General features: G+C 41.2%; 2 protein-coding genes across 2 annotated transcripts in view; one reads left to right on the top strand and one right to left on the bottom strand.

The window, feature by feature from the left end:
* LOC110044854 (uncharacterized) overlaps positions 1-5,575 on the top strand; it is a 34,720-nt gene extending 29,145 nt beyond the window's left edge. Inside the window, exons 7-8 of the mRNA XM_089281299.1 lie at positions 366-589; positions 3,888-5,575. Coding sequence (XP_089137425.1) covers positions 366-589; positions 3,888-4,045 — 382 coding nt within the window. The 3' untranslated portion in view covers positions 4,046-5,575. The remainder of the gene's footprint in view (positions 1-365; positions 590-3,887) is intronic.
* A 6,905-nt stretch (positions 5,576-12,480) lies between these two features.
* LOC149096673 (uncharacterized) lies at positions 12,481-14,090 on the bottom strand. Its single transcript, XM_089280963.1, has one exon. It carries the CDS (start codon positions 14,038-14,040, stop codon positions 12,493-12,495), a length of 1,548 nt encoding a protein of 515 aa, XP_089137089.1. The 5' UTR covers positions 14,041-14,090; the 3' UTR covers positions 12,481-12,492.
* Between the last annotated feature and the right edge of the window lie 679 nt (positions 14,091-14,769).

Here is a 14,769-nt window from a genome sequence, read left to right as displayed (position 1 = left end):
TGTCGAGGATTGAACGCAAGTATTGTTTAATTAGTATTTCATATATGGCAGGGTTATTTGACATTTTCATACTACTTCATATTTGACAGAATTGTGTGTTTTGGTGACTTTATTTATCAATGAGGACACTTTGTGATGCTTATTATAAGGAATTTGAATCTCAGTAGCGTTCAATCCTGGACATGTCTGGATCTATTACTGAACAGACGCACGACAACATGGAATCTATTTGTTAAATACAAACCGGCTTTGGCTAAGAACTCGCCTCTGTTCAAAAGAGATCTGAAAACCAAATTATTTCCCTAAGTAGAACAACAGAGTTACTTCTTGATTTACTTATATTTGTGGTTTTCTCATCGTGACAGGAAACGTGACAAAGCCAAACAGTGTACCAGTCACGCGAGGCGTACCTACTGCAATCCCTCAGATGAGGCCGATGGTATACTAAAAAAGGTCATCGGTCCGTTCAATCCCTTTTGTGAAGGGGACAAGGATCCAATGGCAGAGAAAAACGATCAGTGTGCCAATTATACCACATTACCTGATGATGATGGTTACCCAGGTATCACTCTACTGACTCCGACGATAGGTAAGAGTACAGCAAGAAAGAGAGATGGCGTCCGTCCCTGCTTGCTTTATTTCATGTTTTTCGTAGCGTTAAATTTGTGCCTGATCTGAGTTCAATCCGATTGTAGGCGCGAGCGTGGCCTAGTGGTTAAGGAGTTTGACTTGAAATCCGCAGGTCCGGGGTTCAAATCTTCCTCTCTGCCACTAGATGGATTTATGTTTGGTGTTCCCAAATTCAACTACTCCACGCTTACCGTAAACTTCCGAAAGTAACAACCCCCGAAAGTAACGTCAAAGATAATAAGAGACCCCACAAGAGTAGTGACCCCTCCGAAAGTAACAAGTCCACCCTAACTCCCTCCCCTCCCCGAAAATAGTGAAACCAAGGTTCAATAGCATAAACTGATTTTTCCAATCAATAGTCAAGTGAAAGTTAGGTTCCGTAACTTGATTCAAGGCATTCTACAACAAGGAAAGGCATCGTTTATGCCACGAAGCGCAGCTGTGAAACGTTAATGCAATTCGTGCTTTGCGTCGTGTTAAGACAAAACCCGCATAATTTTCTTTAAGTAACAAGAAGGTACTATAGGAACCCTTGATACAAATTATTGTTATATGACTAGCTCCGTGAGCGGGCAAGATGAATCAAATCCTGCGCTGTGATTGGCTACCAACTGAAACATATTGGAAAGAACGTTTCTTCAAGTTTAGATTGAAAACCTAACCGGTGCACTGAGATCTTGTTACAGCAGACTGACATAGTAGTGCGTCATGCAACAAAAACAGTTTACGGTATCTGGCAAGCTTTCCTGCCAACCAATGACAACACGATATAGACATAACGAGCCCATGTACCCATATGGCAGCACTCATAGATTTAGACTGGAACAAAGAGTTGTAGCTCATGTTTTAAGAACTATTTTCAAGAATTCTCGTCTTTCATTTCGTAAAAAGCGCTCATTCGTAACAACTTTATAGAACGTTTTTTATTCACCGCAAGTAATGACCCCTTAAAAGTAACGACCCCCCGAAAGTAGCAAGCCCCAAAGGCTGGTAATTCCGGAAGTAACAAGTGTCGTTACTTTCGGAAATTTACGGTAGCTAACTGACCTACCCCCCCAAAAGTTGGAATTTTTAACAAGTTTCTGCCTATTTCCAACATTTGTCTGTTTATTAAGATCGAGAGTCGCAATGTATACTACTGGAACACCAATAATTCTGCGTACCCAACGAAAACAAGATAAGTTTAAAGAGTTAAGTCAATTCCTATCAATATCGACTTGTGTTGATTGTGGAAAATTTCAACTCGGCAGACGTAAAGTTAATGGCCATTTTCTATTTAGCCAGCAAGTGAATAGATTACTCGTCATATTCAAGTTACAAATAATCTCGGGTTTCGTGCAAATTTTTGTACTGTAGGTGAAATTTAATAGACTTAAAATCGGTAGCTGACATGGCTGGCAAAGTTTAGCATTTAAAATGAACACGTGTTGCAGCTAAATAATTAAGTCATTTATTTAATTTCAATAACACAGGAAGTGCTTGCACAATCTTACGAGCCAGAGGCTCATGTTGAGGGTGCACGATAATAACAATACCGTAAAATCTGACAGTAACAACCCACTTTTCCCTTCCCACGCTCCCCGCCCCGAAAATAACATCAAAAAAATGTGGCGACTTATAAATCCCGAAAGTCGCGAACCCACCTCACCTCCCCTCACAATCCCCCAGTCGATAGTCAAGTGATAGTTCCGACCGGTCAGTAATTTGATGACGATAATTAAGGCACTATAGAACAGAGGAGGGTATCGCTTATATGTCGTGAAATGCCAATTCGTGCTTCCTCAGTTTACGCTGCGCATGTTTTAAAATACAAAACCCGTACATTTTTCATCAAGTAACAGGAACGTGCTAACAGAAACTTTTCTTCATATTAGAACGTTGGATCATTTTTAACAGGAACGTATTAAAAGGAACGTTTCTTCAATTTAAAATTGAAAACTCGGCCAGCGCACTGAGATATTGAAACAGAAGACTAACGTATGAAGTAGCAACAGTTTACAGTATCTGTAGGTAGACGCTACAGACAACGACGCCACAGTTCGAATGCACAGGTTTTAATCATTGTGCGCATAAGCGCGAGAGTGAGTGAGTGTGTTATTGTGTTATTGTGGGTGTGATTCAACTGAAAAATAAACAAGACAAAATGCCTAAGTGCAAAAATATAGCGACAAGAAACTGATAGCGAAGTAAAATAAACTAACAAACTGTGGCAAGTCCAACAGGATAAACTCTTCAGAATAATACTCCAGAAGCTCACAACAGTGAAATGCTAGCCAAGAAAACGCGGTAGAAACCGGAGAAACTTATCTGCCAGCCGCTAACAAGCACTGACGAAAATGGATACAAAACTATGCATAACGATCATCGCTTAAGCACTATCGAGTAGGTCACGCAAAAACGTGAGATAAAAAAACAAAAAGACAAAGAAAATCTAGTTGCTACAGTAATAATAATAATAATGATGATGATGGTGATGATGATGATAATAATAATTTACCAATTTATATAGCGCATATTGACATATTCTGATCAATAGCGCTTTACAATCACTACAGAAATAAAATAAAATTATAAATTATAAAAATACTTCTTAAAAAGATAAGTTTTAAGTCGAGATTTAAAACTGTCAAGTGATGTTGCTTGACAAAGCTCTTCAGGTAGGCCATTCCAGAGTTTCGTAGCTCCTGCTGAAAATGATCTGGCCCCCAATGTTGGAAGCATCTTACCCTTGGGATGGTCCAGTATCCGAGTAGTTTACTTGTCGAACCACAGAGAACACGGTCTAGACATGAAAAGTTCACCCATGTGGCAGCAACATAAATTCAAACTGTAACGAAGAATGTCAGCTCATGTTTTAAGAACTATTTTTACGAGTTTCCGTCTCGTCTCTTTAAAAAGAGCTCAGTCGCACCAGCTATATATAACGTTTTCTTGCTCCCCGAAAATAAAAGTAAAGGTAAAGTCCGCATACGAGCCAAGTGGCCCATCACGCTGGAGCTATATAATATCCCAGTTTCTGTAGCATGAAGCGACTATGAATGGGATGCTAGTTCATCGCAGGACTACCCTCAGCATTAAGTTCACCCGTACCCATTTATACAACTCGGAGTAGAGAGGCTCTGATGGATGGAATGTTACTAGACATGTGGCTTGAGATGTCTATTATTAGGAGGAATTCTCCTGTTAGGACCACATGCTCTGATGTGATTGGTTACTATAAATTAATGGATATTTTTCTATTTCTTCATGCACACTAGATTTTCCTTCTGATCACGATGACGACTACATGGGTGGAATGTCGCGTTACGTCACCGCTGCTATCGTCGTTGCAGCAGTACTCGTTCTTGCACTAATAGTCATTGTCTACATATACCGTAAAAGAGCCAACCAAAAGGCATGCAGATTCTGTTGTTAAGTTCTCTGTACTATGGTCAAGTCACTGGCGTGAGATCTTCATCCTGCGAGTGTTAGCAACGTAACGGTGTTAGGGTTTTTCCTGACCCGACTATATCCGAAGACATCTAAAGGTTTCTGTGTACGTTCTGAAGATTTCGACGGCAATCCCACAGTGCGTTTTGCCGAGAGGATCTGAATGGGGTAGTGTATTTTACGGCTATATTGGTTAATATTTTGGCTTTTAACGGCTAACGGTTAATTTTTCTATGGTTACGGTTAACGTATCTGTTAAAAATTTGTTGCCGTTGTTTAAAAAAATCAGCTTAATTTTCATTGTTGTAAAGTCTCAGGAACATTCTGGGGTAGAAAACTGTGGTAGTACACTACCACGGTAAACTATATCTGGTCTATATCTTCATTCCTACATGGACACTGCGATACTTTGGCGAATTCAAAACAAATAAAACAAGAAAGTATATTTACTTGTATTTGTTAAAGCTTAATGTGCCCAATGAAACATTTGAAATAACATCCATGCTGTATCGATAACAGTTCTTCAATAGCTGGTTTTCACATGACGTCACTAAAATTCAAACTACAAAACTAGTGATGTTCCTGAGATTTTACTTTAATGATGTATAAGAGCAGCTTAAAACTAATATTCATACAAATTTTCGCTCCGAATGGGTTCTCGGTTTTGTGATACACTACGCTTGAATTTCTAAGCTTTTGCGTGACGCGGCATTACATGACGGCCTAAAGAGCAGTCATGATGGTTAAAATAGTGATTTATTTCGGGAAATTTGGCAATCTGAACAGTTCATGTCTTAGAAAAAGTATTATTTTAATGTTTTAGAGTTCCTCGCGGGATAAATTCACGCTTTTGTAGCAAAACTCAGTGACAGATGTTTCTGTTGGTTTCCGGCCGCCATGTTGGTGCCCATACGGATGGGCACCAGCATGGCGTCTCCATACAAATCTCTATAAATTTGGGTAAAATACTTTTCCGCATATCTTGCATAAGAAAAGTTGCTGTGACCAGAATCTTGGCGAGAGACTTTCCATATTTACCTTCTTTCATTTCCCAGATTCTGGACTTTATCTATTGAACGGTTTTGATTTTTATTTTGATCTATTTTGAATGGCGTGACACTGAAAACCAGCAATTTACCGTAATGACGTGGCTGACCGTTTTTTGACCGCCTAATCAAACCGTATCCACGCTTTGACTTGCCACCGTTTGTGGCACCAGGTAGTACGAGGATGGATGGGTAAAGTATTTTACCCCCATTTGGTTACACGCCTTAATGACTTCTTTGATATTGTAGCGAAGTCTGTAGCATATTGAAGAGCATCAAAGGTCTCGTGCTTGAAATGAGAAACTGCGTGCAAATTCTCTACTGTTGTTGTAAGGAAAGTTTTCCAGTCTATGTTATCTTTGTAATGTGGATTACTAATTGAACTGCGATTTTGCTGGTAAGGCTCCTCGCACCATTCAATAAAAAGGTCTACAAAAGTTTGCACCTTTTGGGACACAGTCCCTTGGGAACCATTGGTTGCTGAATCTTCCTTGAGCTGGTATAATTCTATGTTTCTTTTACAATCCTCGCAACACATTTGATGTACTCGTTTACATGACTTTGTTCAAATTCTGACTGACTTGTTCGGCGCAATTAACTGAGAGGTACAACCTTTACAAGTTATACCAAAGCTGTCATATAGAATGCCTAGGTGACTTAAAAAGTTTGCTGTTCCTGTCAAACTGGTCATCACCTTAATTTTCCCTGCAGCTACATCCCTTTGCGAAAAGTGAATTCAGAAACCCTACAGAACCCTGAGTCGCTTTTTTTTCCTCTTGCTTTTTATCATCACAACAGGATCCTTTCCCCATTGAGTGACAGCTAGACTACCGTTATTATGTGAACGGTAAAAAGATAACGAAAGTGTCTAAATAAAATGACCCGGCCAGAACGTTTGCTTCTCAGCACTATATTTTGCAACATTTAATTTTCTGGCCAGTTGCTCGGTTGCGCGGTAGAATACGAGTAGTCCCTGACTTCTCGCTGATGAGACGAGTTAGCGACCGCGAGCGCGCGAGAGAATGCGCGAGGAGACACCTTCCCGCGCGTGGTGTTTTTTTTTTATGAGGCGATTCTCCGAAGCGCTCACGTTCGCCCGCCCGACTAATCAGAGAGAAACGATGGACTAATCGAACCTAATCGTAGCCTAGTTGCACGGCGCTTATCGCCACAAATTTGCTCTTTGAACAACCCGGCCCTGTATGTTTACTATCACACCGATATATTTTGTTGCATGGCTCTCCTGGAAGTTTTGTGATATTAAATTGGTATTTTGCAGCTATGATGATTGCACATTTAATAAACCGCTCATGAACCGGCGAAAACGTATATATGAAAACACCGTCGAAGTACTAAGCATTTGGCTTTAATTATGACGGAAATCACAAAATCCAGTCCAGGGGTTTTGCTTGACGACTGCGAAAGTACGACCACTGCGACCACGTGCCAAACCTGCTGGCCTGCAGTTGCGTCGACATAGCAAATGCATACACACATGCAGCCTATTTTATCGTTAATTATATAGCTGCATCAAAATCCAATAATGCCAACAGATCTATTTTTTTATCAATTTTTGCCAACTCTCCGAATTTAAAATAAATTGGATAGTTTTTGCTCGAACCTTTAGTTTAGCTTTGATCAGGGGCGGGGCCAGGGGCGTCTTTGATCAAACTGTCCAATTTGAGAAAAATCTGGATACTTTCCATCAACCAATTAAATGTCAAGATAAATAAAAGAGCCAAGCATTGACCAATCAGGTTGCAGCTATTATCACTGCCATCACACGTCACCGAGCGAATGTGGCTCGCAAAGTTTTATTATGTTTTGATAATGGCGGAATTTCCCGAGTTTTCTCTCCACCTTTTTGACGTCTCAAATTTTCAAATGGAGTCTTCAGCTAGGTTTCCAGAGATAGATGCTACTGATTTACTCGAGATGAGGGAGAATAATCAGACCAAGAACACTCAAAGAAGCACAAAAACCTGGCCGTTAAAGCATTTAATCTGTGGCAAAGTGAAGTGAAAAAGCTTGAGGAGATTCCTGAAGACGAGCTTGACGACGTTCTTTGCCGATTTTATCCGGAATGCAAAACGGAGATGAATAGGAGCCAGATAGCCTGGCTGTTATTCAAGGTCCTTTAGACCACCATCTAAAGAACAACCGCAAGAATTACAGCATACTACGAGACCGCAAGTTCACCATGTTCATCTGTTTTGGATGTTATTTGATTAATAGGTAATAGGACTACACGCTTGTCCAATTTGGAAATAATTGGATTCAAAAAATTCCTCGGACTGCCAAATTGGACTCAGCCCCATCCTCGGAAACCCGGGGGCTACTGGCCGGGACGAGGCTATATTTTCGGGCGAAAGTTTACTTCAAGAGCTGAAGAGCCCCTAGGAACTTATTCTTACCGAACCAGTTCCAAAAGTGGTCGATTTCCGTCCCGCTGATTGGCCAGAAAAATATTTTCCTGGCCAATCAGCGGGACGGAATTCGACCACTTCTGGAACTGGTTCTTCAGTTCAGCTCTTCAGCTCTTGAAGTAAACTTTCGCCCGAAAATATTGCTCGCCCGAAAATATCGCTTGCCCGAATATATCGGTTCGTCCCGGCTAGTAGCCCCTGGTTCTCCCTTCTCCACGGCCTCGTCCAATTTTGCAGTCCTCAGAATTTTCTACAGCATGTAGTCCTATTACATATACTAATTTAATGAAACTACTTACCGTTTAGCTCGCTCTCCTCATCTGAAGCAAGCAAGACGGGCAATTCCAGGGCTGTTCCGAAAACGTGGAGTGCGGAGTGCGGAGTGCGGAGTGCGGAGTGCGGAGTGCGGAGTGCGGAGTGCGGAGTGCGGAGTGCGGAGTGCGGAGTGCGGAGTGCGGAGTGCGGAGTGCGGAGTGCGGAGTGCGGAGTGCGGAGTGCGGAGTGCGGAGTGCGGAGTGCGGAGTGCGGAGTGCGGAGTGCGGAGTGCGGAGTGCGGAGTGCGGAGTGCGGAGTGCGGAGGGCGGAGTGCGGAGTGTAAAAAAAAATAATAAATTAAAATTAAATAAAAAAGAAAAAATAGAAATAAAATGAAATTTAAAAGTGAATTGAAAGAATAATTAAATGCATAATTAAACTAAAAGTAGAAATTTAAGAAATAATAATAATAAACACATTCACACCGCCTGAAGTGGACCGTTCATATCGCGGTAATTTCATTTATTCAAAATGGTATATATTCAGCTCACGATTTTCATAGTTAGCAGTTCACGTTTAGGAAAAAAATAAAGAACAGTCCAGTTTCAGTGGTGTCAACTCTTGTCAACTCCACCTCCTAAGTTCAAACGAAAACCTTGAAAAATTTTCAGCACTGAAAAATAGTAAGATGAAAAAGATATAGAAAACTAAAGAAACAAATTAATACACAGGTCAAGTTGCATCTTCAGACAACCAATTATAAAAAAGAATGTTTTCTCAAAAAAGCCATTTAACCCCACAGCGGTCAAATGATTTATGTATCGAGTGGAACGTGACTACCTAAAGTAGGCTGTGTTGTGTTACACTTTAGGCGCTCTACAAGGCATTTTAAAATAACGAGAGATAAAAAACGTGCAACGAAATAAAATATTACCTTCTTTTGAATAAACCAAAGAAAATATACTCATCTTGCCTGGTTTCTGTTGTCCATTTGGATTATTCCATTGTTTTGGGTGCTTTTTTTTAGGTATCTGTAGCTTTCTACACCGCTACAAACATCTCAACCTCCCCCTCTTACTTCTATAGTTCCCCGTGTAATCATAGGTGTACGGGCCAGGGGGGGGCGGGAGGTGCTGCAGTCCCTCCCCCCCCCCATCAGTTTCAGATATTTTGGAAATTTTTCGGGCAAAACGCTGACGATTCGGTCAAAAGTACTCATGGGGAGAAAACATTCTAAAGGGTTGTCAAGGCCAGGTTTGTAAGCTACTTACTCTGACGTTTTCCTTGTCAAAACGGAGTCGAGGTCAAATGATATAAGGATCCAGGTACTCTGTTTTGGAAAAGCCATATGTCGTTTGATGTGTATCGTGGAAATCCACGAGATGGTCATTATTTCCATCAACAAAACAACGACAAAAGAATCAAAGCAAACGAAGACCAAGACCTTTGTTTTTGTGGCATGGTGGCTCTGAAAAGAGTCGATTTGATTGGCTCCACAGAGAGCCGTTTTCAAATTTTCTTGAACTTTTCTTACGAGGAAGAATTAACTGTTTCTTTTATAAGTTTCTGAATTTACTACGCTGTCGATCGAGGTCATAGAGTATGCTAGATTTCAAAATAACTTTTTTTGTAATGATAACAGTATCATTAGACTTGAGAATTGTGAAGGTTTTTGTTTTTACTGCGATTTGAGTGCGTTTGAACAACACTCACACTTTCGGGCATTGTGTAATTTTTTTCGGGCATGAAGGTCACGGCCCCTCCCCCCCCCCCCCCCCCCCCATCACCCTTCAAACAGGATTCTCAAGGTCAAATTATCTAGTTTCATCTGATTGGTCCATTAACTCCATTTGAACCAAACCATGCGCTGTCAACACCACCCTCGTGTTGTTCCACGTTTGCAGAGTCGAATTTTGAGCTTGAGAAGCCTGTGCCTCTCCAAGTCCGAGGGTGCGCGTACGCCTATGCGTGTAATGTTCAACTAACGACCGACAACAATAAAAAAATTAAGATTGACTGCGACCAAGAATGTTTCAATTTTTCGAAATTCATTTTCAGACCAAGTATTTTGAGGTGAATAGCATCTTTTAGGATATATTTTTTCTTTGTTTACCGCTAAATGCCTTCAAGTAGTGTGTACTTCCTTACTTTATTTCGAAATCAAAATTTTTCCTCCTAAAAATAATTCCAACAGAAAAAGGACAGGGTGTCAGTAAAACGCAGACTCGGGATCAGGCCGGGGTCAGGGCCTGGGTCTCTTTATTTACAATTTTTTTTTCCTTCTTTCTTTATGTTCCTTTTTGCTCATGGATGAAGTAACATCCATGAGCTTAGGAGTCAGTCGGATGGCGCTCGATCACTCACTCATTCGATTTCGATTAATTTATTCATTAAAACCGGATTAAATAGTTTTCTCCTATCCCTCCCCTGCTAAGTATAGTTTTTGTCCTAGGCACTTCTTTGTGTAGGTTTGGCAGGTTTTAGCCGGGGACTAGAAAGGCGAAATTTTTGTCCGCAACATGGAGTTTATACCACAGGCAGCCCAAGCTCTCTCTATGAACCACACAAGCAACACAATATGGCATCGAATTATAAGGGTTTATATGGGATTTTCTACAAGATATCCTTGAAGGTAGTTAAAAGTGAAAATTCTCAATAAAAATGGCTTACCTTGTTCCATACGTGTGTTGTTTGCTCCTGGTGTGGTTATTTTACCGATTGAACTTGATTTAAGCGACTTTTTTGAATTCCGATATTCCCTTTATAAAGAGAGGACAAGGCGAAACACCTCAGTCGGAACAGCCTGCCGAACGAAGTCAAAAATCCCAGGCTAAAATGTGCCCACGGCCACAAATCCACCGCAGAATTCAAGGGCAAAGGTTGATCTTTCATTTCAATCCTCTAGCCACACAATTGCAGCCCTGCGAGCGACGCTTGGGCTGCCTGTGTTTATACATGGCGGTTAACGCGACACGATGATGGTTTTTGGTTCAATCCGTGGAGTTGTGAAATGGAAAGTTGATAAGCTAAGCAACAGTAGCCGCGACAAATGAACATGGAAAGGCTAGAAGGAAGTATTGTACCATTTTTGTGCGGCAGCATAGCGTATCGCGGCACGAGGATGGTTTTTCGTTCAATTTTATCGAGGAGACCTTCGTGGAGTGGTAAAATGGAAAATTATCAAGCTAAGGAACACTAGCTTCGGCAATGAACATTGAAATCCTGAAAGCCACGATGCTCGCTTCGAAATCTTTAAAGCTACGATGCTAAAAAGCGACGATGTTACGACCAAGGACGAATCGTTTAATTTTAAAATCTTTTAAAATGTCGCCGGGAGGCGCCAGGTATATTTTGCAGGGTGCAGGTTGCAGGTTGCAGGTTGAAATTCAATTATAACTGGAAAACCGCTGACACTAAAAATAATTACTAACCTATACGCACATAAAGTAGTTCGCCTCTTTCACATAGTGAAAACACGATCGATCCGCTATAAGTACTTATCGATCGACACGCTGGGAAATCTCTTCAAAGCCATCTGAACGGCCGCTCCACAGATGTTTCCATCGATTCCAGATTTGGCTCCGGTCTTCCTATGGGACTCCACGTGCGAATTTTTATTTTAGCTTGCCATTTATGAATGCAAATTAGGACTATTTAAACGCTACCGTTTCTTAGCCCGCCAATCTTTTCAACGTTTTCTATAGCTCCAAGTTAATATTGTCGCGGAATCTATACTCTACCTAGCTTCACCATCATCGCTACAGTCAGGAAACATTTGTAAGTCTTTATATTCTATCCTGTATTTTTCTTATCGCTCGGCTCTTCTTCACATGTATTTTTATTTATTTTTCTAGTCGAGCCTCGCTCGATCTTTTAATACTCAACGGGCTCCTCTAGTCTCTTCAACAGAGCATGAGTGCGAAATCTCTTGGCGCAGCGTCAACAAGAACTGTAAGCTACACTTCCCTTAACAACAGAAGATTGCCATCACAAATGAAGCAAATAAATAAAGAAATGAAATAATATAAGATTTTAACCGACGGAATATACTAGCACAAGCTCAGTGTGCTTTCATTTTGGTACTCACAGGGAAGAAACCAAATTCAGCAGATATTTCAGATGATATTTCAGATGTTTCTTCAAAAACAATAATTCATTGCAGGCTTAAAATCATAGGAATATACACTCCTACCATCGCTACGGCGGGCTTGGCACTCAGGTGGAAGCCACCTCTAGGGAAGCAGGGATGGCGCAGTGGTGAGAGCACTCGCCTCCCACCAATGTGGCCCGGGTTCGATTCCCGGACCCGACGCCATAAGTGGGTTGAGTTCGTATTGGTTCTCTTCCCTGCTTCGAGGGTTTTTCTCCGGTTTCCCCGGTTTTCCCCCCTCAGCAAAAACCAACATACAGCTGATTCCAGCTGGCTGTAAGCTGTGCTCCAAGGTCACACATGGACCGTATAGCGGCTGCCAGAGGCGCCAATGTATGCTTTCGGTTCGACCTTGTTGAGCTGCGTCGTTGCTGTACTTTTCGACGGCGATTAGCCGCGACAATTATTATTATTATTATTATTATTATTATTATTATTATTATTATTATTATTATTATTATTATTATTATTATTATCGTCCTCACGTAATGTTTGCTTAGAGTCCTTAGGGCCGAGACCAAACCATGGTCCTGGGGCACTAGGGGATAGCCAGTTTTTAGCTTGATAGCACCCTCCTCAAAATGTGTGCTGTACCTAGCAAGGTTATCTTTTGTAGTTCACTGATGCTTAATTGGCCGGGAATTCTTCCAAGATAAGTTTCTAGTCCCTTTTTGATAGCTCCAAATGCTCCAATGATAACTGGTATCGTTTCCGTTCTCATGCCCCACATTCGGCTTGTTTCGATTTCCAAGTCCTTATATTTGGATAGTTTTTCACTGACTTTCACGGATGTGTTTCTGTCTGATGGTACTGCCATGTCAATAAATTTACAGGTTTTCGTTTTGTGGTCTTTAATCACTATATCGGGTCTGTTGGCTGTTATTTTCCTGTCTGTGTGTATTGGCATGTCCCATAATATCGTGACATCCTCGTTTTCTGTAACTGCTTGCGGCTCATGGTCATACCACTTTTCTGATGTCTTTATATTATAGTTGTGACAGACTTTCCAATGTATATACGCGGCTGCTTTATCGTGTCTGTGGGTATATTCTGTTTTCGCAAGTTCAGGACACCCAGACACGATATGGTCAATTGTTTCGTCGTATTTGTTACACATCCTGCATAGGGGGCTAGTACCGTCTTTGATAATGCTGGCGTGGTATGATCTGGTAGCTAGGCTTTGGTCTTGGGCTGCGATTATGAATCCTTCCGTTTCTGCCTTCAGTCCACTGCTTTTGAGCCACTGGTTGGTTTTGTGGTGGTCAACATCTGCCTCCTTTATTCTCTTTGGGTGTCTTCCATGTAGGGCTTTGTTCTCCCACTGCTTTGTTAATTTTTCTTGGGTCTTATTTCGTGCCATTTGTTTGGTCCTCTTTGCATATTTGGTGGTTGTTTCTTCTGCTTGTTTATCTGGTATTGTTAGGTCTAGTTCTTGTTTGAATTGTTCTGCTTGCCTTTGTATAGAGTACAATTTCTTTCTGCCATCATGTTCTTGCACTAGTTCGATTAGGGCATCATCAGTGTTCTTTAGGTATGTATCGAGCCCTATCGTGGTTGTTTTGTAGGAGGCTTCTAATTGGATAAGACCCCTACCACCAGCATTTCTTGGGAGGTAGAGTCTGTCTACATCTGCTTTTGTGTGATGCATTTTTGATAGGGTGAGTAGTTTCCTTGTTTTTGTGTCTAACCTCTTGATTTCACTCATCTTCCAGTCGATTATGTTAAAACTGTAGGTCACCACTGGGATAGCTAAGGTGTTGATTGCCTCAAATCTATTGGCAGCATTGAGCTCCGTTTTTAGGACCATCCTTACTCTGCGGTAGCATTCCTTCCTCACTCTTTCTTTCATCTTGGCATGCTGTATACCATCACCTTCATCCACGCCAAGGTATTTATATGTGTTCTCTTGGTCTAGTTCCTTGATACAGGTGTCAATGTCAAGTTGTAAATCGGAAGTTTCTGTCAGCTTTCCTCTTTTGAATGTGGCTTTAGCGCATTTGTCCAGCCCGAATTCCATCTTGATATCATTGCTGAATGTCTTTACAATATTGAGTAGGCCGGTTTGCTGGCTGTCACTTTTTGCATATGTTTTTAGGTCGTCCATATAAAAGAGGTGGCTGATTGTTCTACCCTGGGCTTCATATCCATAAGTGGTTGCCTTTAGTAATGAGAACAGTGGAGCAAGGGCAAGACAGAACAGGAGTGGAGAGAGAGAGTCTCCTTGAAAGATTCCACTTTTGATATTGATAGGCCTTGATGTTATTGACCCTTCAGCGTGGTTGAGGTGTAACGTTGTCTTCCAACATTTCATGCTTTCTGCGATAAAGTTGACAGTCACAGGGCAGATCTTATAGATTTCCATGCACTTTATTATCCACGTGTGAGGTACACTATCAAATGCTTTCTTATAGTCTATCCAGGCTGTGGATAGGGTCTTTTTCTTGGTCTTACAGTCCTCCAGAATCATCTTGTTTATCAGGAGTTGGTCTTTGCATCCGTAGCTCCCTCTCTTACAGCCTTTCTGCTCTGATGGTAGGAGCTGGTGTTCATTCAAGAAAGTGTATGTTCGTTCTGCTATGATGGATGTCAGAATCTTATACATCGTAGGAAGACAAGTAATCGGTCTATAGTTCTTTGGGTTTTTTGTTTCTTCTGTTTTTGGTAGTAGATATGTAATACCTTCAGTAAGCCATTCTGGTGTTTCTTCGGGGTGTTCAATAACCTTTGTGTAAGCTTTTGCTAGGTCTTCATGTAAGCTGACAAGATGTTTAAGCCAGAAATTAGAAACTTTATCCTTTCCAGGTGATTTCCAGTTGCTGCTTTTGTTGATAGC

This window comes from Orbicella faveolata, unplaced genomic scaffold, assembly GCF_042242905.1.
Source record: "Orbicella faveolata isolate gen_17 unplaced genomic scaffold, um_ofav_v1 contig_48, whole genome shotgun sequence".
In the NCBI taxonomy this organism is placed as follows: Eukaryota; Metazoa; Cnidaria; class Anthozoa; order Scleractinia; family Merulinidae; genus Orbicella; species Orbicella faveolata.
The sequence above is the reverse complement of the archived record's forward strand: the minus strand, read 5'-3'. Positions and strand labels throughout refer to the sequence as shown.

Bases quoted from the DNA above. Each gene is read 5' to 3' on its own strand.
- LOC149096673 (XM_089280963.1), bottom strand. From the start codon at position 14,040: ATGGACGACCTAAAAACATATGCAAAAAGTGACAGCCAGCAAACCGGC.